The following is a 26,927-nucleotide window of genomic DNA, read 5'->3' as shown; positions in this document are numbered from 1 at the left end:
CACCGAATATCTAGGTGGCTAAAGATCGAATCGACACAAATGCTTCCAAATACCCAGATATTCGATCTGTGTCCACCCCTATTTACCGACACAATTTTATTTTCTTTATATGAAAAAATGACTAATGTTAAGGTTTTTCTATTTTAAATTAGTTTTAATTTTATCTCTCATGTATTATTTTGAACAAAAATGTCATTTAATATTAGTTAACAATATCTTTATATATTTGTCAACTATTTTTATATACTTTTTACATACACATATATGTGCACCTTGACGTGAACACCTTGTAACTAAGTATTCACCACAACTGAAGTATCTAATTTTTTTGAAAGTTGAAATATTTTTTCTTAATGCTTCTTTCACTACCGAACAAATTGTAGTGAAATGATTTGTCTTAATAATTTTCTTTTCTTTTTTCTTAAACTATTATCTGTTTAGAAACTATAATATGAAATTATTGGTTCGACATGACGACTATCTAAAATTCATAACATGAAAATAAACAAATAATATTAATTTTTGATTTTTACAGAAAAAAAACCAAAAAAATCAAAAAATTTAACCGAATAAACTAAAATTAATATTAATTTAAAATAATAGTTATATTTTAGAAGATTAAAACCAAGAAAAAGCTTAAAACCGAACCAATATCCAGATTAAACAGATTTAATGTTTTTTTATTAAAAATAACGAAACTAATAATCAGGTTATTACCTAGTCTTTATTATAAAGAAAGAAAATCAAGAATTAGAGATTATGCATGATAAAGCCCATGCACGAACTCTTCGTGTTTTCTTTTATGCAGCCGCTTTACTTTTACAACTTGTTTTGACTTCGGTTAATATAACAAATCCAAATTATAACACTTGTCTCTCTAAATGGTTGCTGCAATATCAAAACATTGATCATAATTCTCAATCCGGAGGCTACAGAGAACTCCACTTAACTTTTAACTAGGTAATTTTTCATTTTATAAATATATATTTTTCATATTATATTTTGTATATAATCATTTTGATAATATATTGTTGTGATTTTCAAAGTAAATAGTTGTAGATATAAATTTTAATATATGTTAATAATTTCATTTTTTATATAAAAATGTTACATAATTTACCAATTTTAATTATGATATTCTAATTCCTTTAAAAGGTGAATGATATTTTTTATTTAAATGAAAATATTATTTTTATTTATGTTAATTTAATATAATTTTCATATTTAATTCATTTATTACTTCTATTTAATACAATAGGGACTATAATTTTAAAATTTATAAAAATATCATATAATTTATTTTATTTGGTTTTATGTAAAATTTTATTTAAAATTAGTTATAGTAATATTATATTACTAATTACAAAATTAATCATGCATTAATTAAAAAGATTTGAATTTTATAAAATTTTGTTAGATTTTTTCTCGACAGATTTCATTATAACTAAAAATAAATTTAAATTTACAGTTAAAATTGATTTATTATTAATATCCTTATAACTAGTTAGATTTTTTAGAAATGTTAATGCAAAAAATCAAATAGATATATGACCTTTTTGCAAAATTGACCTAGAACTCAAAGTCAAACACAAAACTAAACTTTTTTTTTTTAAATTAGTTTTTCCCTATTCACCCCACAAGTTCATATAATTCACGAAAATGCCATCAATTTCTTTTCTTTTTCGAAAATGACATTTTTACTCTCTCACCCTCATCATCTTCAAGTAATTACAAGATTGACATTGACATCATACCCCAACCACCTGAACAACCAATTTGAAACTCTTAATGCTCCCAAAATCGATTTACCCTTCTTCTTTCTCCATTCTTATGAACTAAACACAACATCTCTCTCATTTTCTCTCTACATTCAGCTAAAAAAATCCAAGATTTTGATTCTACATTTTTTATGGTTCATAGAGTCATAGAAGCTAACGATTCTGGGTAGGTCACTTTCGTTTGAGATTTTGTGTGCTAAGGAAGTTATCTCACCAATTTAAGGTATGAAATCGAGTTTTTTTCCAGATCTGTTCGTCCAGACGACTTACCTGTAGACGACTTACCAGGAAGTCGTCTGGTCAATGCATAGGTTATTTTTGCAATTGACTTTGAAATATGTTTTTTGAGATGACTGAAATATAAGTTGTCTGCTTTTGTTTGGTTGCAAAAAAATCTCTAAAGAACCTAGACGACTTACATTTCAGTCATCATAGGTTAGTTTTGCATTTGACTGGATTATTTCAAAAGTTTGACTTTCCTGGACGACTTACAATTAAGTCGTCTGGTGAAAGTCAAACTTCTAAAATAATCCTGTCAAATGCAAAACTAACCTATGACGACTGAAATGTAAGTCTTCTGGACTTCCTGGAAGTCTTCTGACGAAGTCTCCCTTTCATAATAGATCTGAGCGTTTTAGTAAGTTTTTATGTCTAATTTTTCTTCATTTGGTAACTTCTTTTTGTATAAAGTTCTTACTTTTTTCCAAACTAAAACTCTCAAAACCCACTCTCGCATCGATCTTTAATAAACTTTCGTTTTCTTTGTTCTATGTTTGCTAATGTGTTTTATTTTGACTTTTTCAGATGATGCGTCAGTTACATGCAGTGTATGGAGAATGGTTGTTGAAAGATGGATGTTGGAATTTTGTGGTTGATCATTTCAAAGGAGCGAGAATGTTATTTTTGAGTGAAGGTTCGACACATGCTGATCTTGTTGCAATGGCTCAGATTATAACCTGAACATGAACACATAGTCTGTAGAGTTAAATTACTCATTACAACAGAGTCTTTGTAAAATTTTAATTGCAAAAATGACCTAAATGGACGACTTCTCTGGAAGTCTACTAGACGACCTCCGTGGATGTCGTCTGCGTGAATGTTTATTAAACTTGCATTTTCTCTAAAACTATAAAGACTTTTTAACATTTTCTTGTTAATTCATGTTTATTAATGAATATTTGGGCTACTGAATGAAATTTCTAACTTAATTGGTGATATATACGAGGTTACCAACATTCACGTTAATTAAAGTTTCTAATTGATCTGAGAAGTACGCTAGTTTTAAGTCTTCTACGCTAGTTTTTAAGTCTTCTACGCTAGTTTTTGAATAACTTGTATTTTTAAGAGTGATAAGTAACTTCAAGATATGTAAAACTCATATTTTCAAAATATGTTTTCTCCCTGAGTTTTATTAAATTTGACTAAGTTTTTCAACACAAACTTATAAAAAATATGATATGTTTTGACTAGTTACTATTGTTTGTCTCCATCTCTCAAGTATTATTGTTATAAACACTAATCATGATTATTGTTATGAGTTGGAAGAAGGGTTAAAATGTTTCTTAAAATGTTGTATCAATATGAAGCTACCAACATTCTTGTTTATTAAGATGAGAAAAAGGTAATCGGAGTTTATTATTGCATATGAGAGATCCAAAGATAAGAAAAATGCTATTAAAGTCTATTATTTCATTGATTTGTAAATGTGCAAACACATTGTTAACACATGTATTACATCTTGGGAAATATTATTACTAATTTTACAAAAAATTCACAACTAAAAGAGTAAACATGCAAATCACAAAACAGACCACAAACAAAACTATTATAGATCATTCATCTACAAAGACAAGCTTGGATTCCACTTGATATGGAAGAAGACTTCGTCATAAGACTTCCAGGAAGTCTAGACGACTTCCAGGAAGTCCAGACGACTGAAATGGAAGTCGTCTGGAAGACTTCCTGGAAGTCGTCTTGTGCATTATATTTTAGACGACTAACAGGTAAGTCGTCCCAGAAGTCTTCCAGATCTGAAAAACCTGCATATCAAATCCAGATCTGAAAAACCTGCATATCCAAAAACGTTCAAATGGCTTAAAAACAGAGAAAATGAGTGGAAGATTAGATAAATCTACCTTTATATAACACACAAAAATACATATCTAAAATTAATAGATCTACCTTTAAATGAGTGGAAGATGAGTACCATCTGATTAAAAATCTGCAAAAAAGGATAGATTAGTAAGAAAGACATGAGACAAAACTGAAAAATTCATATAAAGTTTGGTGTTTTCAAGTCAAAGAGATTAGAGAGAGGTTGAAGAGTTTTAGAATGATGAACATTACATTTTTGTTGCAGCCATTTAAGAGGAGGAGAGAGAATGTGTAAATTTTTCTTTATATCTGGAGACAAAAAATTCAATTAGGTTAAATATTTTTGATTCAGACGACTTCCTAGACGAAGTCGTCCAGAAGACTTTAATAATTTTAGCGGAAAATTAAAATATTTTTAGCGGAAAACTAAAATAGAAGACTTCCCTAGTCTGGTTTAAATTATTTAAGCGGGAGAATAATTTTTTTTTTAATTTTAGGCGGGAATATTTGGACGACTTACATGTAAGTCGTCTGTTTTAATTTCTTCACCAGACGACTTCCATGAAGTCGTCTAGACCCTAAACATAACCCCTAAACTTAATTAACTAACTAAATACTTCATAAAATCAAATTAAACTTCAAAAGTGTTTACTATACACAAAAATAAGCATGTATAGGTAAAAATTTAATTTCTTAAAAAAACATTCAAGCTTTCCAAAATCTAACCCTAAGAATACATACAATACTACAATATATGTTGCCAAACCTTAGACCAAAGAATACCATGATTCACTACCTACAATCATCTATGTTGAAAACAATTCAATTTTGTTATATTTTAATTTATATCACTTAAAACTGTTTATAATTACATGATTTTAATGTTTTGCTTATCAAAATATTTTTTTTTTAAATTTATAAATTATTTTTAAGATCAGCTACATTAGAAGACTTACTTGGAAGTCGTCTAGAAGACTTACTTGGAAGTCGTCTAGAAGACTTACTTGGAAGTCGTCTAGAAGACTTCTAGCATCTCAGACGACTCAGACGACTTACTGAGGCTATATTGTTTGGTCATAAGGGGCTGGACTGTAATTTCACAAGACTTTTAGGTTAGTTTTGCATTTGATTCAAATTTGGGTATAGGTTTGGAGTTAAAATCAAGTTGTGGGTTACTTTTGGTAAATTTCCCTAGATATATGGACCTAATATGACTATTTTATAGTAGATAAAAATGGTATTACTCACTGGTTGAAAAAAATACAGTCTCGAGTTTTTATTTCTGCCATGCACCATACTAATTAGAACTCAAATGTCCATAGAAACAGCTTTGAGATTCCTGATGTAATGTATCTTTTGTTTCTTGAACCGTGGTTACAAAACCATTTCTTACTTATTAGCAAGGCAAAATCATGCTAATAGTCTCAAAATATCAGATTGTTAACTAAAAACAAAGTGTATAGAGGTCTACAAAAGAATACAACAAACAACTGAATGGACTCGTTTCCTCGTTAAAATTGTTAAAAGAACAGAGATGTAGCAGAAACAGACAAAGGTGGAGACTTGTTGTTTGTTCATCATCATCATCATCCATAGCTGTTTGTTCAACTTGTTCTGCTTTTTTGGTGTCTTTCTCGATTATTTCTTAAGAAGTTTTGACTTTGTGATAAACACTATGCAACTCAGATCCTACTCGGTACAATCCAAAATGGCACAAAATTAGATCATCTACAAAGGGCTTGGACAAAACCTCATTTTCTGGCGAGGTTAAGCGATCTTAAGCAAATAGCAACATTCTGCTCATGTGATGGATCTAGAAACTCGTATCCTATCCATCACACTGAAAGATCACATTCTTAACATCCCCTTGGATTAGTATATTTACTATTTACAGAGTTTCTAACAAAAAGATTTTCTACTATCCCCTTGTCTATAATCTTCCACAACAGGTGGGGGTTTTTTCACACAAAATGAAAACTACACTTTGTCTCTCACTTAAAAACGCTTAAAGAAACTTCACATTCTCAACATAGTTGAGATAGGTGTAGAAACGGCTACCCTGAAATGCTTCCAGTCCTTGGATTCCTACTTTTCTGATCGTCTTGCTCTCGACATTGTAGTACATGACATAGGAAAGGCACGTACTGGAAGCGTGGGGACAAGACGATCTCACTGGTACCACCATTCCAGAAATACACATGCATGGTCTCTGTAACCATATCTTTACACGAAGGTGGTAATACATATACATGCTTGGACCATTCATCGTCTTGTAGAACCCACAGATCAAAGCTTTTACTTGATCGAGTAACATTACTAGAATCTTCCAACATAATCAAACCTAGTTTTCCATCGTAGTTCACCAGAGTTGTTGATTCATGCATTGCCCTATTCACAGTTTCCATGAAATTCACGAATCTGAATTTCTCAGACCTCAAATCAAAACAAACCACCATGGAATCGAAGTACGAACTGTCCACCGAAGCTGCGTAGTAGAGAACGCCACCGATGCAAATACACTTGCGAGAAGAGTAAAAATGCGGTACGCAACACTCGACCAACCTCCACGACAAGTTATCGGTCCCTAATGTCAGAACCTGATGATCCGCAGAGATCCGATCATCACCGCTCACAACCTTGGTGCTTTTCATTGACAATACCTTGAACTGTTTCGCAATAGGGTCATATCCAAGATAGCTATTCACTCCACCCCTCATCCTCGAGTTCAGTATCGGTAAGGTCAAGGACTGTCCTGTGCTGGGGTTAAATATCCCCTCCTCGGAATCATAACTCAGCATCACGTTAGCTCCAAAACACAAGAAGCCATAAGTACAACCAAATAAGCTATAGGAGCTTGGGAAACGCGCGAGGTGATTGGAGGCTACAACATACGAGTTGTCTTCCGGGTTTTCAGGCTGAGGCGACGAGAAGAAGATGTACTTGCTGTCATCTTCGCATGCAAATAGAAGCTGGGGGCGAGCGCAAGATTTGGTCAAGAAGGAGTCTGTGAAATCTTGACGGCGAAGCATGGAGGGCCAGAGCTTGCATGCGCAACGACATCTAGCTATGGTCTTTGACGGCAACCTCGAGAATATCTCGAAAACGAGTTCATCTGGAATCGGGAATGAGTTTGGTTGAAGTTTGGTCATCGATCTTGTAACGCGTCGAGAAATGGTTAGACCACCACGGACGTTTTGCCGCCGTGGTTTCATGGCGGAGACAGATTCGGAAGAGTTCGTATAATTTTTTCTTGGACTAAGAGCATCATTAACCCAAAACTCCACTTTGGGTTTCTTAATCATTTTTAAGTATTAAAGTTATTTAAAAGACCTAATTAAGAGACACCAATATTTTTATGCTCCAGTAGGAGTTTCTTATCTAAGAGTTCTTTAAAAAAAATTTAACAAGTACAAAGAAAAACATGAGAAGAAAAAGGAATAACAAACATATGAAAACATCAACATAGACAATCCAAGTTATTGTCAAACAGTCATTCATATTCATAGATAGAGTGTTGGAAGGGGGAAGAAATAAACTGACTTGAAGGGTGGATTTGCAGTGAAAGCACCTGAAGCAAGACTTGTGAAAGGAGACACCATCGGTCCTGAGATTCTGCAACGAGTTGTACTTTGACTTGGAAACACGATTATGACATTTTGGCTCTGGCAAAGACAACACCAGCAAATAAACCTGCAAAATCAAAATCAACATACACCAATTGAATCTTTCTCACCTTAACTCACCAAAGAAAAAGAGAGCATACAAGTGGAGCAGAACGTTTTACTTACCAAAATGTATGCTGAACAAATTTGGGAGACTGAGAGGGACATCAAAGAGTACAAGACCAGATAATGATATCGGAACCTTGATGAATGAAACCCCTAGGCTGGCCACATAATAGAAATAACATCATACCATAATCAGCCACTTACAAATGAAAGATTATAAGGGAATGTTTCTATCTGTAGTCGGAAAAGAGAGATACCTGTACGTTGTGGGTCCGGTTTGATACAAGAACCACATCGAAGTGAAGCTGATGGCCAAACCAAGGAAGCCGCTTGCTGTTGGGGCTTCCCAAAACATTGCATCTTGCGTCACATCCCTGCCAAAGTGTAAAACACAAAATGTAATTACATCAAAGGCAATATCTATCATCAAACACTTGAAGCAAGACTTGTAAAAAGCCAAAGTGTAAAACACCTTTTAGTTTCTGACAGACACAAAATGAAACTCTAACTGGTAACTGTTAGAAGCAAAAGCACTAAACTTGCAATCTCAAACGAAATATAAACCCCCAAAGCTATAACTTTATAAAAAGAAAAGCCTTTGCAGCAAATTAAATCCAACATGAAACAGAGAAGGCAAAGAAAAAAAAAACCTGAGCTTTGTTGAAGAAGACTTGGTTCTTCTTATGCATAAGAATCTCAGCTTCTCCTTCCTTAATAACCCGACTACACGGCTCTGAGTTTGTTCTCTTTAGCAGAGCACATCGGATCCGAAGAGGAGATCATTAACGGCTCCGGCCTTGGCGATTTTGATGCGATTCTCAGAGCCACCAAGGGAGACCGACTTTGCCACCGTCGTTGCCGTCGAGGAGAAGATTTGAGAGAGAGAAGCCGAGCCACACATGTTTCGACAACTGTCCATAAGAGACGTCCCTTGCTGAGCCAGAATAAGAGACATGTCTTCAGCGTTTTCTATTTTTCTATTTTTTTTTTAAATCACAATTAGCGTAAGAGACATGCATAAGATACTGCGTTAATGGTGCTATAAGAGTTTGTTTTGTTTTGAAAGACAGTAAAGACTTTTGTCTTTATATTGTGCATGATAAAGCCCAGTTTAAGCCCATATACGGCCTGTATCGCTAAAGCCTGTAGTTTACATTCTTAAATCTTAATGTTTGTTGAAAATAATCCATATATGCGCAGTCCAATTATGATGTACATTTTCTTGTTTTTCTGATTTTATGCAAGATAATTCTCTCAGATAAACATTTTAAAAATTTTGTCATAAAAATAGCCTCCGAGAAAAAATGACTAAAACAGCTTTTTTACTTTAAATTTTTAATATTTATTTTAATTTTTTTTAAATTTGAAACTCTATCCCCAAAATCTCACCCCTTAACTCTAGATCCTTAGTGTAGATTAGTTAACCCTAGGGTAAAAATACATTTTTACATTTTAATAAAACTTATTTTGATCATTTTCTTCATTGATAGATATTTTTGTGACAAAAACTTAAAAAAAATTATTCTGGAGATCTCTTTTACGTATTTGTCAGCTTATTGATGCAAATCACATTTTTCTTTCTTTCTTAGTATGGAAAAAGAATCATATTAAGATTCCTTGATAAGATCTTTTTTTTAAACACTTAAACAATCTCATTTAATATCAAAGGTAGTAAAGTAGTACAATGATCTGGGTATCACAACTTGATGTAAAAAAAAGAATAATGAACCGGAACTGTAATGAAAACATAGAGATACCGGTATGTACCATAACTTAACATATAAAAATGGAGGGAAGATCACTCTCATGAGAAGAAGAATGAGCATTAGATCCTTGTACTGGTGATGTAAGAATGCTCAAAAAATAACCGAACAATGACCATCTTAGGAGAAGAAACAAACCAAAAAAAATTCAATCGGATCAAACTCCATGTTATCTTTACTTGAGGCTGTAGTTTCCTCATTCAAGAAACATTAGCATACCTAGCATTGTAGTATTGAATATGATGCACAATCAGCCAATCACCATAGGACCGTTATTTCGTGTCAGCTGGTCCAACGACCAAGGATTGATTTTATTAAAGCATATCCCAAGAACCTCCACTTGTTGCTGGAATTCGGATACACCATGCTTGTGTCCATCACATCTGTATGTTCATGACAGTGTAAAACTAGCAAAGATTACTTGATAAGATCGAAGCGGAACAAAACTAGCTCTGTAATCTGTGATTTTGTCTGCTTAGCGAAATGAAACATTCACTTTAAATATAGTTAATATGTCTAAGTTATTCAGCTCAAAGTTAATTAAAAAGTATATGTATTGATTATATATATAATCTTTAATCCGTAATTGTTTTGGGATGTTAAGAATCTCAATATAATTGGTCCTTTTATTTACCATTTACAAAGACTTGAAAAATATCATTTAATAACGGGTTAAATGATCTTAAACAAAATGGCAACAATTTGATAATTTATTGGATCTAAACCATAGTTACATGATATTGGGACTTTTCATTTCTGTATGTCAAAACTTATGTGTAATCTATGAATTCATGTGTCTCCTACTCTTCTCTATGATACTACGCACTACTTTCTACGATACTACGTAGTGAAGTGCACGAATTCTTTAATTTTACAATGATTAAAAAACCACTACACATGTAACCCGAGTACAACCTCAATCGAATTCACTATATAATCGACTTACTCTAGGTAAATGTAATGGTCTTGAGTGATAACCTGGCTCTTGATTACGAGGAGCTTCTTGTGAGGAAGTGGAAACTTCAAGCTGACCATTTCGAGGTCTTCCACCACCTTTTGGAAGTGTAGACAGTGGTGAAAGACTTGGGAACAACTTCATATTCGGCATGGCTTTGTGAAGTAACAATTAAAAAACATTAAGCAGACTGAAAAGCTCTTATGTGTGGCATTCTGGCTGGTTTCTTCGGATGCATTTTTGCATTGGGGTTTGTTACTTTGGTGTGTCCTTCTTACCGGCAAGTGGCACAATTGGTAACCAAAAGAATATAAACCATACTATTTGTTGAAAGAGAGTAATAAATATATAATGCATTTAAACACTTTCCTAGTCCATAGAGCACAAGGGAATTTCTTTCCCGAACAAATAGTACCAACTCCATCTCTGTGCCATCATATCATTACTGCTACAACTATCATTCTGCTCTTCAAACTAAATCCTCTCATCTTGATCATTATCTGAACCAGACCTAATTCCATCTTTGACCGTCTTGAGGTTTTCACCTTCCTCTTCATCAGAAAAGTTCATATTGTTACTACCTACATGCCTACATGCATATGGATCAGCTTCTGATCATAAGAGTCAAGGCATCTGATCCGTAGAAAAGATAAAGGACAAAGTTAAGGTCCCATGATCCTTGCAGTGAGAAGTTCTAAAAAAGTCCTATATTATTACTTACATAGGTGAAAAGAAACTATTCCCATCAAACGCTTCCTTCTCTTCTCGGATATTTTGAGTAGATAATGTAGGAAGTGTTCTACAAGACGATTTTTTTTTTGTTCTATTATCTCCAGCAAAGCTGAACTATATAACTCAAGATTCTACTCGGTACTATCAAAATTATATCATCTATAAGGGCTTGGACAAACATCATTCTATGGCGGGGTTATTTAAAGCAAAATAGCTACATTCTGCTCATTTCATGGATCTAATAACTCTTCTGCCTCTCACAGCAATGAAAGTGTCACATGTTTTAAAATTCTCTGTTTTGGATTATCTTAAAGAGTTTATAACAAAAGATTTTCTGCGAACAGAAGATTCAAACTAAGAATCTCAAAATAAAAACAACACACAAAATGAAAACCACATTTGCCTTGCTTAAAATGCTTAAAGAAGCTTCACATTCTCAACATAGTTGAGAAAGGTGTAAAATCTCTTACCCCGAAACGCTTCCATTCCTCGAATTCCAACTTTTGTGATGGTCTTTCTCTCAACGTTGAAGTAGATGACATAGGGAGGCACGGATTTGTACCAGGGGGTCAATACGATTTCATTAACACCAACCATTCCAGCAATGTGCATGTCCTCTGAAACTACATCCTCCCAAGGTGGTGGTAATACGTATACATGCTTGGACCACTCATTTTTTCCAGCATCCTGTAGAACCCACAGCTCAAGACTTTTACTTTCTCCACAAATACAACCATAACCACTATTATCATCAGAATCTCCCGACATAAGCAAACCTAGTTTGTCATTGTAGTTTATCAGAGTTGTTGAAACAGGCATTTCTTTACTGGAAGTTTCCATGAAATTCACAAAGCTGAACTTCTCAGACCTCAAATCAAAACAAACTACCATGGAACGCATGGAAGGCCAGTTGTCTGGAGCTTCGTAGTAAATAACACCACTGATGCATATCCACTTATCAGAACAATTATGTGGTATGCAACATTTGACCATCCTCCATGACAAATTCTTGGTTCCTAATGTCAGAACTTGGTGCTTCGCAGAGATCCACTCACCACTTTCAGACCAAAGTTCCATTGATAATACCTTGAACTCTTTGGCAATGGGTTCATATCCAAGATAGCTTTCTACTCCAAACCCTTTCCTCGACTTCAATATTGGTGGTAAGGTCAAGGACTGTCCCGTGCTAGGGTTACATATCACATTCTCAAGTTCACAATTCATGATCAGGCTAAATCCATAACACGAGAAAAAGCCACTGGTAGGAGCAGAGAATCTATCGGAACATGGGAAACGTTCAAGATGATTGGCGGCCACAACATACGAGTTCTCTTCAGGATTTTCAGGCTGAGGTGATGAGAAGAAGAAAAGCTTACTGTCATCTTTGCATGCGAATAGAAGCTGAGGACGAGCAAAAGATTTGATCAAGAACGACTCTGTGAAATATTGACTGCGAAGCATGGACTCCAAGAGCTTGGATACGCAACGACATCTCGTTATCGCCTTTAACGGCAACCTCGAGAATATCTCGAGAACGAGGTCATCAGGAATCGACAATGAGCTTCGCGTAACAGGTGGAGAAAAGGTTAGAACATTCATGGCTGAGACAGAATGGCTGAGACAGATCAGTGAGAGTTGTTATTGGTTTATATATTTTGAATGATTTAGAAATCCTTATAGTATTTATAAATCCAATTAAAATATTCAAATCCGGAGGTTTTTCTTCGGATTTGAGTCTTTGTATTTTTAACTAAAAAATCCAAACAATTCATTATTAAATCAAAAATATTAGTAAATCCGTACGATTGAATAACACTTGATTTGATATAGAATTTATGAATCATTAAACCAATAACACATGATTTTAATATATATTTGAAAATCATAGAACCAATAACACTAAATTTAGTTCGAATTTTCAAATCCATTAAAATACAACAACCAATAACCCCTAATTATTTAGTTTTTATATTAATTAATTAAAATTATTTAAATAACTTTTAAGAGTTTTAAGAGTTTTAAGGTTGCTCGATTTTATATAAATAGATTTTTTATGCCTAGAGTTATATTCAAATTTTTTATATCGGATAAATATTGAACTTTCATAGCTAAACGAATTTTTATGGCACATGAATAACATTTTCATACCAAGAGATTTTATTAAATCACTGATAAAAGTTTTTTCAAACCCTAGTTTCCGGTTATTTTTACAATCAACAAATCTAGTTTTATCCATAGAAGTTTCGGTTACATCAATTGGTATTAGAGCCAAAAAAATCAAGAATTACGTATAAGTTTATATACATGGCATCTCCTCACTAAAAAGTGAAGATCGAACCAGTGGGTTCACCATTTTGAGTACGGGCCCTTAATACATACGCAAGAAACTTTTGAATGGGGCCTACTTTTGTGGGTTTACCATTTTTTTTTTGACATCTACCATTTATTTTTCTAAAATAAAATAAATACTATTATACATATTTAACCAAAAAACAATGACAAATACATGAAACTAATATATTTCTATACAATAAATTAATTAAACAAATATAATAGGTATAAATAAATATTATATTTAACCAATTAGCTTATAAAATTAGTTATATCAAATGTAATGTCTTTATAATTTTTAGTTTTGTATTGGGCCCCTCGGAAATGTCAGACCGGCACTGGATCGAACTGATCTAATGACTGAAAACTATTCCTTACTCCCAACACTATTTAGGCTTATCACTTATTTACTTTCTAAGGTATTAGAGCATCTTTATTCATAGAATTCTTAATGATTATTTAATTATATAAGTGTACTTAGTGGACTTAAGAACTCTAGTTAAGAAACTGTTCGATTTTGTGCCTCCAATGGTAGTTTCTTAATTAAGGGTTCTTAACAGCACAAAGGTTTTTGCTTTGATCCTATACTCGAAGAAACTTCATCAAGCTTTGATTCAAAATGTCGAGACTTTACCAGCTTCATGGAGATGGAAACATCGATCGAATCCTCATCATCGAACTCATACTCAAGTATGATCGCTCGAATCCTCATCATCACTCCCTTGTTCAAAACCCACAAAGTGAATCGTTTAGACAAAACAATAAAAAAAATCGAATCTGTTAAAAAATGATAAATCGAAGCTACCATCGATTAGATTGACAGCTCGCCGGGAAGCAATCAGAGAAGAACAAAGATCACCGATTCTGGTTCTCGAGAAGACTTGAGTTTTGGAAGTGAAGATGGAGAAGGAGAGTGGAGATCGAGTTTGGGCAGAGAGAATCGCTAGAGAAGAAGGCGATGAGATTGATGGCATCGTTCGTTACGGATCAATTGATGTGGTCGTGCGGAGATCACGAAGCGGAGAAAACGAAGAAGGAAACAAAGAAAATAATGAGAGCAAGAGAAATTACAAAACCATAAAAAAAAACACCTTTGCTCCCAAGCTGACACGTCCATTCAGAAACCCTTTGTAAACGGTTCCGAAAATCACAAAATAAGGATCAGTTACACCCACTTTATTGCTTTCTCATTTAATTAAATGGGCCATTATCATTAAAAACCCTCTCCAGAAACTGGGATAAAAATGCTCTTATACATTTTTTTTTCCAAAACATATTAGATTACTCTATAAATCATAAGACTTAAAACTTAAAAACTGATTTGAAAAAGTACATAACGAAAGGAAGAAAAAATGGACCAGAAGAACACGAGCTCTGATATCACGAAAGTCTGTGTATTTCCTTAATCAAAACAAACGATGTACAAGAGTTTATATGGACAGAGTAGTTGTGAGATCTTCCTATAAGGAGATGTAATCTATCGTAACTGACTTCCATGAAAAAAATTGGGCTGAAAATTTGCTGCAACAACACGCACCTAAAAGCTTTAATCTTTATAATTATAACAATTTAATGTGTTTAGCTAAAAATGTACTAAGAGACATATCAGATGATAGATGATCAAAGTGTATATTTACTGAAATTTGGCTTATGATAATGTAAACTCTTATTCATCTCGTAAGTATGCAATAGGAGTATATATTACTGAAATGCAGTGGTCTCGTCTATTCATCATATTAAAAGAACATATTAACATAGAGAAATAACATTTAACCAAATATTTAAGTGCTAGTGTCAGATTGTAAATATTAACTTCTGCTATAATCATAATCATATAACGTTGTAGTTGTATTGTTTGTTAATTGAAATGCTTGTATACATAATGTTGGGGGTTTATAACTGAAAAAGAGAGAAAAGAAATGCGGAATTGTGAAATTAGAATATATTGGTCTCATCTAGTCCAGTTAAAGAGCATGACTTCGAGATATTGTCAACTTTTAAGATGTAATGGTTTCATTGTGTTAGATGAACAACGATGAGATATTTATATTTTTTGTTAGCTGATATGTTAGATTGTAATAATTATATTAGAGTCTGAATTCCTAAAGACATATGTAAAATTTAGAGCTAAGAATGTAGTGGACCTAGTGGTCTCATCTAACCACCATATATTTTTAATGTTAGATTGCAAGTATAATTAGATATTAAACTTTGATCTATCGTTGATCCTTTGAAGTGAAAAAACCATATTCGACTAACAAAATGCTTGATATAAAAGAACATGTTAACATATAGGAGTAACGTCTAAACAAGTTCTTAATTTTGTACCTTTTATGATCTCTTAAGAAGTTTTGATTTATGATAAGACACTATGTACTCAGATTACTCAATACAATCCAAAGTGGCACAAATTAGATCTACAACTTGTGATTTATCAATCATCTACAAGGGCTTTGGACAAACATAATTTTCTGGTGAGGTTGACTTCTCTTAAGCAATCTATTTATCTAAAAAACTATCTTAAAGAGTTTGTAACAAGAAGATCTAAAAACTCTTCTCCCTCTCACAGCATTTAAAGACCACATTTTAAACTTCTCTTTTCTCGATTATCTTAAAGAGTTTTTAACAAGAAGACTTTCTGCTTACAGAAAAATTGAAACTAAGAAGCTAGAAAAGAAAAGCAACTCACAAAATGAAAACTACACTTGTCTCTCTTAAAATGCTTAAAGAAGCTTGACATTCTCGACGTAGTTGAGATAGGTGTAGCATCTATTACCCTGAAACGCCTCCATTCCTTGAATACCAACTTTTCTAATCGTTTTGCTCTCCACATGGAAGTAGATGACATAGGAAGGCACGTATTGGTAGCACGGAGACAATATGATTTCATGTGTACCAACCATTCCAGCAATGCACATGCTCTCCGCAACTACATCCTTCCAAAAATCAGGTAACATGTAAACATGCTCGGACCATTCATTTTTTGCAGCGTCCCCAAGAACCCACAGTTCAATACTTTTACTTGATCGACTAACATTACCAAAATCTTCCAACGACATAAGCAAACCTAATCTGCCATTGTAGTTTATCAGCGTTGCTGAACCAGGCAGTGCTCTACTGAACTTCACAAAGCTGAACTTCTCAGTCCTCAAATCAAAACAAACTACCATATAATAATCCTCTGAAGTCCTGGCTATGTAGTACAACACACCACTGATGCATATCCACTTACGAGAAGTAGAATGCGGTACGCAACACTCGACCAACCTCCATGACAATTTCTTGGTTCCTAATGTCAGAACTTGGTGCTCCTTAGAGATCCAACCATCATAACGTACAGACAATACCTTGAACTCTTTAGAAACGGGGTCATATCCAAGATAGCTTTCTATTCCAGACGTCTTGCTCGACTTCAATGTAGGCAAGATCAAGGACTGTCCCGTGCTAGGGTTACATATCACCGTGACATACGCTCGCTTTTTTCTCGCCTTGAGGATCAAGTTAGCTCCATAACACAAGAAACCACAGGTGCAACCAAACAGTTGGTAGGAACTTGGGAAACACGCAAGATTATTGACGGCTACGACATACGAGTTCTCTTCCGGATTGTGAGGCTGAGGCGACGAGAAGAAGAGAAACTCGCTGTCGTTTTTCTTTTCGTATAGAAACTGCTCGTTGCCATCTTCGCATGCGAAAAGAAGCCGAGGGTGAGCACAAGATTTTGTCAAGAACAGCTCTGTGAAGTCTTGACGACGAAGCATGGAGGACCAGAGCTTGCATACGCAACGACATCTCGCTATGGACTTCGACGGCAACCTCGAGAATATCTCTGTAACAACCTCAACAGGAAGCGTCAATGAGTTTCGATGACGTGTGGTCATCGATCGCGTAATGCCTCGAGTGATGTTAACACCATTCTCTGAGTCGTTCTGCTTCCGTTGTTTCATGGCGGAAACACTTTGAGTTGATTCCCCTGAGTTTCGTATTGCTTTGGAAGGAGAGTAAAGTTTTAACGTTAATCTAAAGAAAGAAGATCAAGAAATACAGATTGTGCATGATAAAGCCCATGTAAGCACAATACTTGGGCCAGTATTGATAAAGTCCATTTAATTTACATTATATATGATCCATGTGCACTGAGTTTATTGATTGCAAGTCATCCCTAATATACAGAAAGATCATACTAGGATTATTTGATAAAACTGAAATGAAACAAACTAGCTCCGTAACTTGTGAATACAAGTCATCTACAAGGCCGACGCAAACTCCCTAATATAAGTTTGTTAAAGTTTAACAATGAAATTACAAAACCAACTGTGTTGTCAAAAAGTTCAATAAGGTCGATCACTCGTTTAAATGCTAGTTATTTTTCTTAGCTTAAAACAACCATTGCTCTACACTACATGAACCACTGACTAAGGGGATGCATATAGTATCCATAGAAAATACTCATCCAATAAGCCAGAAGGTGGCTAAATAAACCAGTGGAATTACAATATGGCTTTATAAAACTCTCCATGATCTTTCATGATGTGAACTTACGAGCCTGGATAGCTTTGTTACAAACTCTCGAAATATAATTAAAATCATCAAAACAGTTCATAAGCTTCATGTTCTCTACATGGTTAAGAACCATGTGAAATCTACTAGACCTCAATCTTTCGAGCCTTGGATTTCAACTAGGATACGTCGAAAAGAAAAGACGTATACTAGCGCGACAGCACAATTCCACATGTAACAACTGCTCCAATAACAAAACTTGGCCTCCCAACTACCTTCTCACCAGGTATTCCAAGTGATGATTACTTGTATTCAAAATTTATGTGTAACCAAGTTGATTTGGTCTAGTGGTATAGGAGCTCCAGCTGGAGTGTCCGCCTCTGGATTCAAGCCTTGGTCACTGCGGAATTTACATGTGGGCTGCAGCACTCGAGACCGAAGACCGTTACACAGTGAGCCACATGGTGACGCCCTGGCAGCGTCCATGCTCACTTCGGTCTCTAGTATGGACCACCTTGGTGGAGCCAGGATACTCGGTTAGCAAAAAAAAAAAAAAAAAAAATTGCTTATTTCCTCCATGCATAAATCCAAAAAAAAAAAATTATAAAAAGTTATACATAAATTCGCTTATCTAGATCAAACAAAAAAAAAAAAAAAAAAAAAAAAATTATGTGTATTTTTGTTGTATTTTGTAGTTTTTGAACTTATTTGCCTCCTACTCTCTATGACTCTATGCAGTAGAGTGAACGAATTCTTTAATTTCATAGGTAGAGAAGAAAATAATCTTGAAAAAGGATTTTTGGTTATTAAGAAGAAGAAATAATGTGCTTGTGAGGCTGCTTTCGTTCCCACTCACGAAAGCCTATTCCATCATGTCTTTGTTTTTCTTAATGTAATCACTTTACTGTTTTAGAACTTGTTTTGAACGATTAAAAATGAAATTCATAACAATATAGCTTAATACATATACATGTAACCCTTTGGTCAAAAAATATATGTACATGTATATTATATCATAATCATATTCAGTTTCTTTTTAGGTTGCTTGAATATGGCTGACCCAATAATTCATAGAAGTTAATGCTATACAATTATACCATAATTAACGCTGAAACCCAAATGAGTTTTTTAATTTTTTTTTTAATTTTTTTTTATTTGTTAAAAACCAACCAATCATGGACCGCCACGTGTCAGTGGGGTCCGCGAACAGTGCAAAAAACTAGAGAATAGCGGTCTTTATTCTCGCTATTCTGCAACCCGTTTTTGCATTTTTGTGGGCCCACCCTTAAAAGCCCCACTAAAGACCCCTCCTCCTCCCCCGATAATGATGTCCTTAAGATTAGTATGAAACAATTCTAAAATACTATTCTCTGTGAACTTCATTTGTATGTTAAATCACTTTTATAACTGTACAATCTTTTTCTATTGACAAAAGAAATGATATCTAAGTGTCCACTCCTAAAAATCATATATGTATAAATTTTCATTTCTTAGTAGGAGTAACTTTTATAGGTACACAAGTTAAATCATTTTGATACACTTCTGGACCACACTTTCCATTCCTTCTTTATTTAATTGTTCATATTTCGTAAAATATGAATTTCCATGAAAAATATAGAACTGATCATTCTCTGACTTCACATTTTACAAGAATGTTTTTTATTTTGTGTTTTATTTGTTCAGGTATATGAAATAAAAAGAGAGGGAATTTACAAGTGTTGTTGTAATCACGAAAGCTGAAACAAGAGAAAGCATGAGTATATAGGAAGAAGAGAAAGGCATGAGATTACACAACACACTCTCTTCACTTTCATACTCCTTTTCAATCATTTCCATCCACATTTACTTCTTCATACTATTCTCCCTCATACTGATCACTTTTTATATATCAAAAACATTAAATATCGTAGAACTATTTAATCAAGTTACAGTAAATAAACTCAAACTAATGATTGACAATTATTAAACTTTTTGCACGCATAAATAATGTAAAAAAATTTTTGGTCAAATGCAAATATGTTTACAATTACAAATTTGCATTAGGTATTCAGGTGTTATATATGTTGATTTGACAGATTCAAGTGATCAAATAGTTGACTTCATTTCTCTCAGAACATTTTTAGAATCACGACATGCGAATTTATAAATCAAATATTTGATTTTACGTTGTGTCCACTTTATATTTGACTTTGACTTCATTGATCAAATAGTTTAGTGACATTTTACATTTTTGTTGAAATTAGGACTTATCATTTACGTATCACATTAGTTTATAGTTTAGTGCCCACTTTCAGGTCACGAATGTTAATCATGTACTATTAGTTTATAGTAAACTGTAAATCGATAGTAATCATCATAAATCATAACTCTGAGTCTGTGATGATTGAGTTTGTGTGAGTACGCCATTCGATGACTCATGTGTGCATGATAGTAGAAAATAATCATTGACTTTAAAAAGTCCAATATCGAATCAGAGAATGAGTGAGCTTCGAGGTTATCAAGAAACCGTAACTTTTTCAGTACAACGATCATTACAAGACGTTATCTTTAGATTCTTTTACTTTTTCTTTGCAAGGAAACAATGAGAATGAATAAAAAATAAAATAATGCTTTCTTTTTTGCATAATCTTTTTGTTATACTTAAACGGCTAACCTTGTACAACAAGCACTACACTATCATAGTCTCGTGAAGAACACACTTCACTTGTAATAATATGCAAAAAGAAAATCACTAAACATTAACACTAAAACATAATGATGGATTATAAAAAAAACTTCCATCTCTCAGTTTCATAATCCTTCACAAAACACATGTTCTTATAAATTTATCAAAATAAAATTACCTTCAGATTAATTAACTCTTCCAAAGTTAGAAGATCCATGAAAAGAAAAGAACCGGTTTGATACGCCAAATTAAGACAAAATTACAACCCTTTTCTACACCTGTAAACCGGAAATTTCACCCGTTAAGTTAAAAAATACCAAACCGGAAACAGACATAAGAGAAGTTGGACCAAACCTGTTGTCCCTGTTTCCTTTTGTGTTAAAAGAAGCAATGTAATGTCTCCATCACTCTTCAAGGCTTCAAACAACACCAACAATAAATTAAAAAAAAAATTTAATACACCTGACAAAAGCCGAATAAAATCATATACCATAAGTGATCAAGATATGATGAAGATACATACACAATAATTAACTCTTACAAGATTTTCAGAATCATTTCTTTATCAAGAATAACACAAACGAATCTTACAGTTTCCTAATCAGTTGTTTTCACTGACGATGCAGAGATAATCATATCACATCAAATCATATCCAGTGCCTTAAATGATATTATAGGAGAAACGTGTGGGCTACTTTCTTGGCTGATGTATAATAAATGCATACCAGTGTCTTAAATAGACTTAAGTCTCTATTATGAGTTTTCAGGACCACAACAACAACTACTACCACTAGTCTACCACCCTTGATAGGTTCATGTCACTGACACTACATTCTATCTGCAATCTCCTAATTTTCTGGTTAGTTCTATGGATAGAGATGTTCACTGAACCTTTTAGAAAAAAGTTAGCTCGGTATATCCTCTTGGGTAAGGCAAGAGTTCTTCAGCTTGGACTCTTGAAGTAGAGTAACTCGTGGCTCGTTTTAATCTCTTGTGATTTGACTCAACCTCTGCGCTGAATATGCCATAAACTGGTCTATGATCCGAGAATCTTGACTCCCCTCTTACATAACATAACTGATGTAGTCCTTCTCCATACCACAATATTCTATCACACCTTTAGTAATTTAAAAAAAAATCATATTGTCAAATCAGTAAATGGTTCCTGAATTTTTGAGTTTTGAATTAAAGAAACACTAACCAAGCAGGAGTGCGACGTTTCTCCTTGGGATGCAAGTCATCTCCAGCATACCTATCTGAGTTATTTGAGTATTTGTAAGTCGGTGGGAAGTAGATCTTCCCTTCGTCCCATCCTTTAAACACATGTCCTCGTTTCTGCTCTATCCTTAACTGGTCGTTCTCTAGTAATGCCCTCCAGTTTTGCATCTCAACAAGTGCTTTAGCAGATCGGTAAGAGAGTGCTATCCGGTAATTCAGATCCCCAAGCCATATCACTCGACTGAATCAAATGGAAACAGAACATTTAAGTACAAAACAAAACATTGGACTCAATCCAAGAGACTCTTGATTTCACTTACTCATGCTGAAGTATATTCTCTGGAGACTTCTCTCCTGCAGAACTCTGGACACGAGGAAACCTTGTCTTCTTGAGTATCTCCATCACATCAGAGTTTCTCCTCAGCTCATCTCCTTCTTTCTGTCCTGACGTCAAGTGAGTGCAGACAAAGCAAAAGCTTGTTTGGTGAAGCAACATGCTAATAGAGATTGATCCCTACAAAGAACCATAACAACACATTTTAAACAATCCATCAACTAACTCAAGTGATAGTAGAAGCAGCACAAGAGCTTTACCTTGTTTCCAAGATAACCCATTAATCCTCTCCCAACACAAGACACTTTCATGTTCTTGACGTGTTCTCTTAACTCACTCTTCACCCAAACTGTTAAAAAGATACCAACCATTTGCTTGCTAGCCACCAAACAATACTGAGAAGAGTTCCAAGAGATTCTAGAACCATTCTCGTTTGAACCTGGTGAGTACAGCCCTGTGCTTGGTGAATCCCCTGGAGCATAATCATCATCTGAGTAACCACACCGAGAGACATCACTCTGCCTAGAGTAATCACTTGCTCTAGAGTAATAATCACTCGGTCTTGAGTAATAATCACTTGGTCTAGAGTAATCACTAGGCCTGTGACTGCACCTGAAGCTAGGATCAAAGTCACTTGGTCTATGACTGAAGAAGACACGATCACACACGCTTAAACGACGCTCAAGCGGTGGTTGTGTGGCCGAAGAGTCGTTCTCATCCGTTCTCCATATGCTTGGGGTCTGGAAAGAGCGTCTGTTGAAGAAGGTTTGTCTAGAAGATCCGGAGAAGTCAGCATCAATCTCTGCAATGGGGACAGGGATGGGAGATGGAGTGTGAGAGAGGCCGCTTGTCCCGGGGAGGTTGTTGAGTGTTTTTCTGATGAGGGAGTGCCATTTCTTGGCGGGACCGTTGTCTTCAGCTCCGAGAACGTTACCAGCGTTAAGAGGAACAATCTCTTGGAAGCTACAAAATGAAAACAAAGACCATTTTAAGAACAGTTCTTGAACAAAGAGAAGATGTGGTAGTAACTAACTATACCCAAGTACGTATATATCTGCAGGAGCTGAGGAGTGAAGCCACTCGTCAAGGTTTAGATCTTCAGGAGGAGAGCGTCCAGCAACGTTCCATGTAGCTACAAAGATGCTGTAGTTTTGGACATCAATGATTCTTGGGTTATCATAGTTCATTCTCCTTTGTCTAGCTTGCTGCTCCCAGTTCTTATTGAGTTTCTCTGTCAAAACTCAGGAGTCATAACAACAAACATTTGCATATATGTATGTGTAGTTAGTTTGATGAATGGTTTTGTTACCAGCTTTGCTCTTCTTGATTGTGGAAGGCTCCTTCTCTGAGATGCTACTTCTATGCTCAACTTCTACAACTACAAGTAAATTGAAGTCAATCACAACTCTTTAATTTCTAGGGAGAGCGGTGGTTAAAGTTAAAGCAGAAGAAACAGAAACTGTTTGTTTCTTTGCTCAAGAAAAAGACAAAAGATTGCAGTTAAACAAACGCCTCTTCAGAAGAAACAAAAGTTTTGGGTACCTTGAGGAAGAGAAACATCAGCTTGAAACTCTTCTGTTTTGCTTTTGATGTTGAACCATTTCCTCACCATCTTCTTTGACCATGACAACTTCATTCAATAACCCAAAAACAAAATCAGTTAAAGGGTCTAGTGAAAATTGTTTATATGAGATTTCAAGAAGATGAACAAAAAAAACTAAATACCTTGCTTTTCTTGGATTTGTCGTCTCTCATTGCTGCTTCGTACTTGTGTATCTCTTTGTTCTTGATCTGTCGACTCACTCCATTGAAAAATGTGGAACAAAGTTTGGGGCTTTTAGTTGAATCACTGTTGACAAGAAAGAATTGGCTTCTTTCTTTGTTCCTCCTTCTTTGAATCTCAGACAGAAGCTAATGAGGGCAAAGACAGAGCTGGATCAGGATTTAATGGTTTTGTCTAAAATGGGTTTAATTTGAGAGACTCTTTCTCCCAAGAGAGACAAAAGACAAGACTTTTTTTGTTCTTGATTTGTAATAAGCAGAGAAGTGTTGAAGAGACAAACAGTTTCTTGAAGCAGCCAAAGACAATGAGGAAGATTTTGGAGAGAGAGAGAGAAACAAAAGTGATTTGAAGAGAGAGAGAGAGTGTGTGTGATTAAGCTTTCGACTTGGTCCTGCTTACTGCTTCTTCTTCTAAGATTGAGAAAGAGAGAGAGAGAGAGAGAGAGAGAGAATGTGAGCCTCGTTCTCAGTGAAACGGCAAAGTAAAAAAGAAGCGGACTTGAACAGAATAAAGCGCAGAGAGGAAGGAACCTTACCTTACCTTGGACTTTTCAGCCCTTGTGTGTCTCTTTTTTTTTTAAAAAAAATTAATTAATTAATTACAATTATACTTAACCTGATTCGATTACAGCATGTGAGAATCAAATATTAAACGGATACTTAATTCAAAAAAAAAGCTTTGATGGTTTTGTCTGTTATTATTTCTTAAAATAAAGTTGAAAATAATTTTATAAAATTTTGTAGCATTTGAATAATTTATACTGTTGGACCTAATATATTTTAAACTCCATGTTAATTATACGTTAAATAATAATATTTTTAATCACTAAAAATGATATATCAATTATAAATGGTTTGGATACTAGTTTGAACTGAGTTTGAGAATAAGAACTTGCAAGTGTTGATGAGGACAGAAAACATGTATATTTCTTTGATTTAAAAATATGAGTCAATTGGCTCAAACTACATTAAAAACTTGGTAATTAGGCAATATATACGAGTAACATATATTGTGTTTCAAAACTATAAAAATAATACTAGTAACATATATCATAACAGGTGAATGTCAAGTAATTCAGATATCTAAATTCATGTGTCAAACTCATACTAGGTCGTGTTAGCTAGCCATATATTCGGAATTGTCTATTTTATATCAACTAAAAATATTTTGGCTAATTTTGATATTTTCTAACTTTCAAGTCGGATATCCTACTTTTGATGCAATTTCATTGTGTTTAATATGTTACCATGTTTTAAGAAAAAATATTCCAATCGGACGATTTTTGTATACTTCCTCCGTATCAGTTTAATTGGTGTTTAAGAATTTTGATTTTGTTTTAAAATAAGTGATGTTCTCACAATTCTAGATGAAATTTAATATCATTTGAAAATTTTGACTAATTATAAAATACTGCATTTTTTTACTATTCGTTGAATTAGTCTTATTTAATGTTATTTTATGTAATCAAAGATAATTACATAAAAATTTTGTATTTTCTTAATATTTGTGCAAAAACCTTAAATACCTCTTAAAATGATACAAAGGGAGTACTATTTTAATATAAGATAATTATATATTTAAATTATAAAATGTTACAATACTAATGTTTTATTATAAGTAGCACATATTGAGATAACATATCTATCATATCCCAACTGATACACTTTTAATCTGTAAAAACTTAAATAATATGGATAAATGTAAAAAAAAAATATGCATTCAAAAAGGAAGTTCTTCCTTAAAAAAATAGCTTTATATCTTTGAAATCTTCACTGTCCAGGTTTGAGTGGATCTAAAAATTATCCCAAACCACATTTCTTTCAAGATCATGATTTAAACTTATGCTTACCCGTAAACCAAGGTTATATCCAACTCTCATGGATGAAGTTGAAATTAAATTGGACAAACCATTGTCTCAAAGAACCGATATGGATGACAAAACTATACCATAACCAGAGAACCGATTCTTCATCCAGTTACTGTTATGAAGAAAGCTGATTTCTTTAGCTTTCGAAAGCCACTCTACTATATTAAGAGTATGTTTAATCTTATTGCTCTCATCGTGTCCTTAGGTCATATATAGCTTGTAAATTTTTGTATGCATTTCAATAGGAAAATTTTTTTATCAAAAAAGAATGAAAATGATAACTTTTTTTGAGAACTGGCTTTCGATGAAATGATAACACTTGTATTAAGAAAATCCTGCAACATTCGTGTTATGAAACGAAGGTACCAATAGTTAAAGCAATTTTTTTAACTATTTTTTTTAGGGAATTTGCACTCCCTACCCGAACCTTATATCATATTTAGGTGTATACCCTATTTCTCCCCATTTTTTACCCCATTTTACCCCAAAAACAATGGTATCTCACTTCTTTGTGTATATCTACCTAATTTGCTCTTTTTTTTACCCAAAAAAAGGTACCAATAGTTAAAGCAATCGTAATCTTTGATGTGATCCTAAACTAATAATTATTTATTCTGAATATCAGAAGAATTGAAAACCTACATAAATAAAATGAGTGATGTTGGGGAATCGAGAGGTCTATGTCTATGTCTTTGTATCATAATTTTTTTTTTTTTTTGTCTTTGTATCATAAATAGGTCGAAGAAAACCTACAAGGTACCAAGATAAGGACATAATTTTTTTAATCGCCAAAATAAATATAGTACGTAAGTTGACTACGAAAAGTTTATGGGGTATATTATTATTTGTCATCAATATATTATTTTATAATAAAACACTCGAATTCGTATGCAATAATGTGGTGTTAATGTTGTGTGCGATATGTGACAATAGTCAATACTTATCCACATAAAAAAATTGCTCTTACCTGCACAAAGCTCTCAGTTAATCATAAAATTGCATTCAAAATACTATTTATTTCGTTGAAAAAAATACTATTTATTTCGTTGAAAAAAAATACTATTTATTTCGTTAATAGTAACAATTCACATAAGAAAATGCAATATTGAGACGGCATAAATTCTTGAAAGTTTGAGTTTATAACCAAAGACATTATTTTGTCTTTATAAGGTCAACCAT

General features: G+C 33.8%; 4 protein-coding genes and 1 pseudogene across 6 annotated transcripts; all 5 read right to left on the bottom strand.

Moving 5' to 3' along the window:
• Positions 1-5,877: 5,877 nt before the first annotated feature.
• Positions 5,878-7,084, bottom strand: LOC106341402 (annotated as a pseudogene).
• Positions 7,085-7,250: 166 nt separating this feature from the next.
• LOC106339065 lies at positions 7,251-8,497 on the bottom strand. The gene is made up of 4 exons (XM_013777890.1): positions 8,251-8,497; positions 7,858-7,974; positions 7,661-7,753; positions 7,251-7,562 (listed from the first exon to the last, which is right to left on the bottom strand). Exons 1-4 carry the CDS (start codon positions 8,287-8,289, stop codon positions 7,251-7,253), a joined length of 561 nt encoding a protein of 186 aa, XP_013633344.1. The 5' UTR covers positions 8,290-8,497.
• Positions 8,498-11,467: 2,970 nt separating this feature from the next.
• Positions 11,468-12,649, bottom strand: LOC106341119 (F-box protein DOR-like). The gene has a single exon (XM_013779939.1). The coding sequence runs from the start codon at positions 12,647-12,649 to the stop codon at positions 11,468-11,470; it is 1,182 nt and encodes a 393-aa protein (XP_013635393.1).
• A 3,455-nt stretch (positions 12,650-16,104) lies between these two features.
• Positions 16,105-17,328, bottom strand: LOC106341372 (F-box protein DOR-like). The gene has a single exon (XM_013780150.1). The coding sequence runs from the start codon at positions 17,326-17,328 to the stop codon at positions 16,105-16,107; it is 1,224 nt and encodes a 407-aa protein (XP_013635604.1).
• Positions 17,329-20,626: 3,298 nt separating this feature from the next.
• On the bottom strand, positions 20,627-24,354 carry LOC106342681 (type IV inositol polyphosphate 5-phosphatase 7). Of its 3 annotated transcripts, none has more exons than XR_001269852.1 (10): positions 23,824-24,354; positions 23,641-23,728; positions 23,408-23,470; positions 23,137-23,329; positions 22,359-23,061; positions 22,085-22,278; positions 21,748-22,005; positions 21,438-21,663; positions 20,901-20,963; positions 20,627-20,824 (listed from the first exon to the last, which is right to left on the bottom strand). XR_001269852.1 is itself a non-coding variant. In XM_013781685.1 (8 exons), exons 1-8 carry the CDS (start codon positions 23,851-23,853, stop codon positions 21,441-21,443), a joined length of 1,758 nt encoding a protein of 585 aa, XP_013637139.1. In that variant the 5' UTR covers positions 23,854-24,354; the 3' UTR covers positions 21,016-21,440. The 3 variants fall into 3 exon arrangements, 1 of the variants encoding a protein (XP_013637139.1); XR_001269851.1 differs by having other exon boundaries at positions 23,408-23,476; positions 23,824-24,353; XM_013781685.1 differs by lacking the exons at positions 20,627-20,824; positions 20,901-20,963 and having other exon boundaries at positions 21,016-21,663; positions 23,408-23,476.
• Positions 24,355-26,927: the final 2,573 nt, after the last annotated feature.

The sequence above is a fragment of the Brassica oleracea genome, chromosome C4 (genome assembly GCF_000695525.1).
Source record: "Brassica oleracea var. oleracea cultivar TO1000 chromosome C4, BOL, whole genome shotgun sequence".
NCBI classification, from domain to species: Eukaryota; Viridiplantae; Streptophyta; class Magnoliopsida; order Brassicales; family Brassicaceae; genus Brassica; species Brassica oleracea.
This window is presented reverse-complemented; position numbering and strand designations above follow the sequence as displayed.

Coding starts and splice junctions, on each gene's coding strand:
- LOC106339065 (XM_013777890.1), bottom strand. CDS start 8,289: ATGCATAAGAAGAACCAAGTCTTCTTCAACAAAGCTCAG. Junction 7,975..8,250: donor TCTTCTTCAACAAAGCTCAG/GTTTTTTTTTTC, acceptor ACACTTTGGCAG/GGATGTGACGCAAGATGCAA. Junction 7,563..7,660: donor TTTGTTCAGCATACATTTTG/GTAAGTAAAACG, acceptor TTGATTTTGCAG/GTTTATTTGCTGGTGTTGTC.
- LOC106341119 (XM_013779939.1), bottom strand. CDS start 12,649: ATGAATGTTCTAACCTTTTCTCCACCTGTTACGCGAAGCTCATTGTCG.
- LOC106341372 (XM_013780150.1), bottom strand. CDS start 17,328: ATGAAACAACGGAAGCAGAACGACTCAGAGAATGGTGTTAACATCACT.
- LOC106342681 (XM_013781685.1), bottom strand. CDS start 23,853: ATGAGAGACGACAAATCCAAGAAAAGCAAG. Junction 23,062..23,136: donor GCAGATATATACGTACTTGG/GTATAGTTAGTT, acceptor TTCATTTTGTAG/CTTCCAAGAGATTGTTCCTC. Junction 22,279..22,358: donor TGGGTTATCTTGGAAACAAG/GTAAAGCTCTTG, acceptor GGTTCTTTGTAG/GGATCAATCTCTATTAGCAT.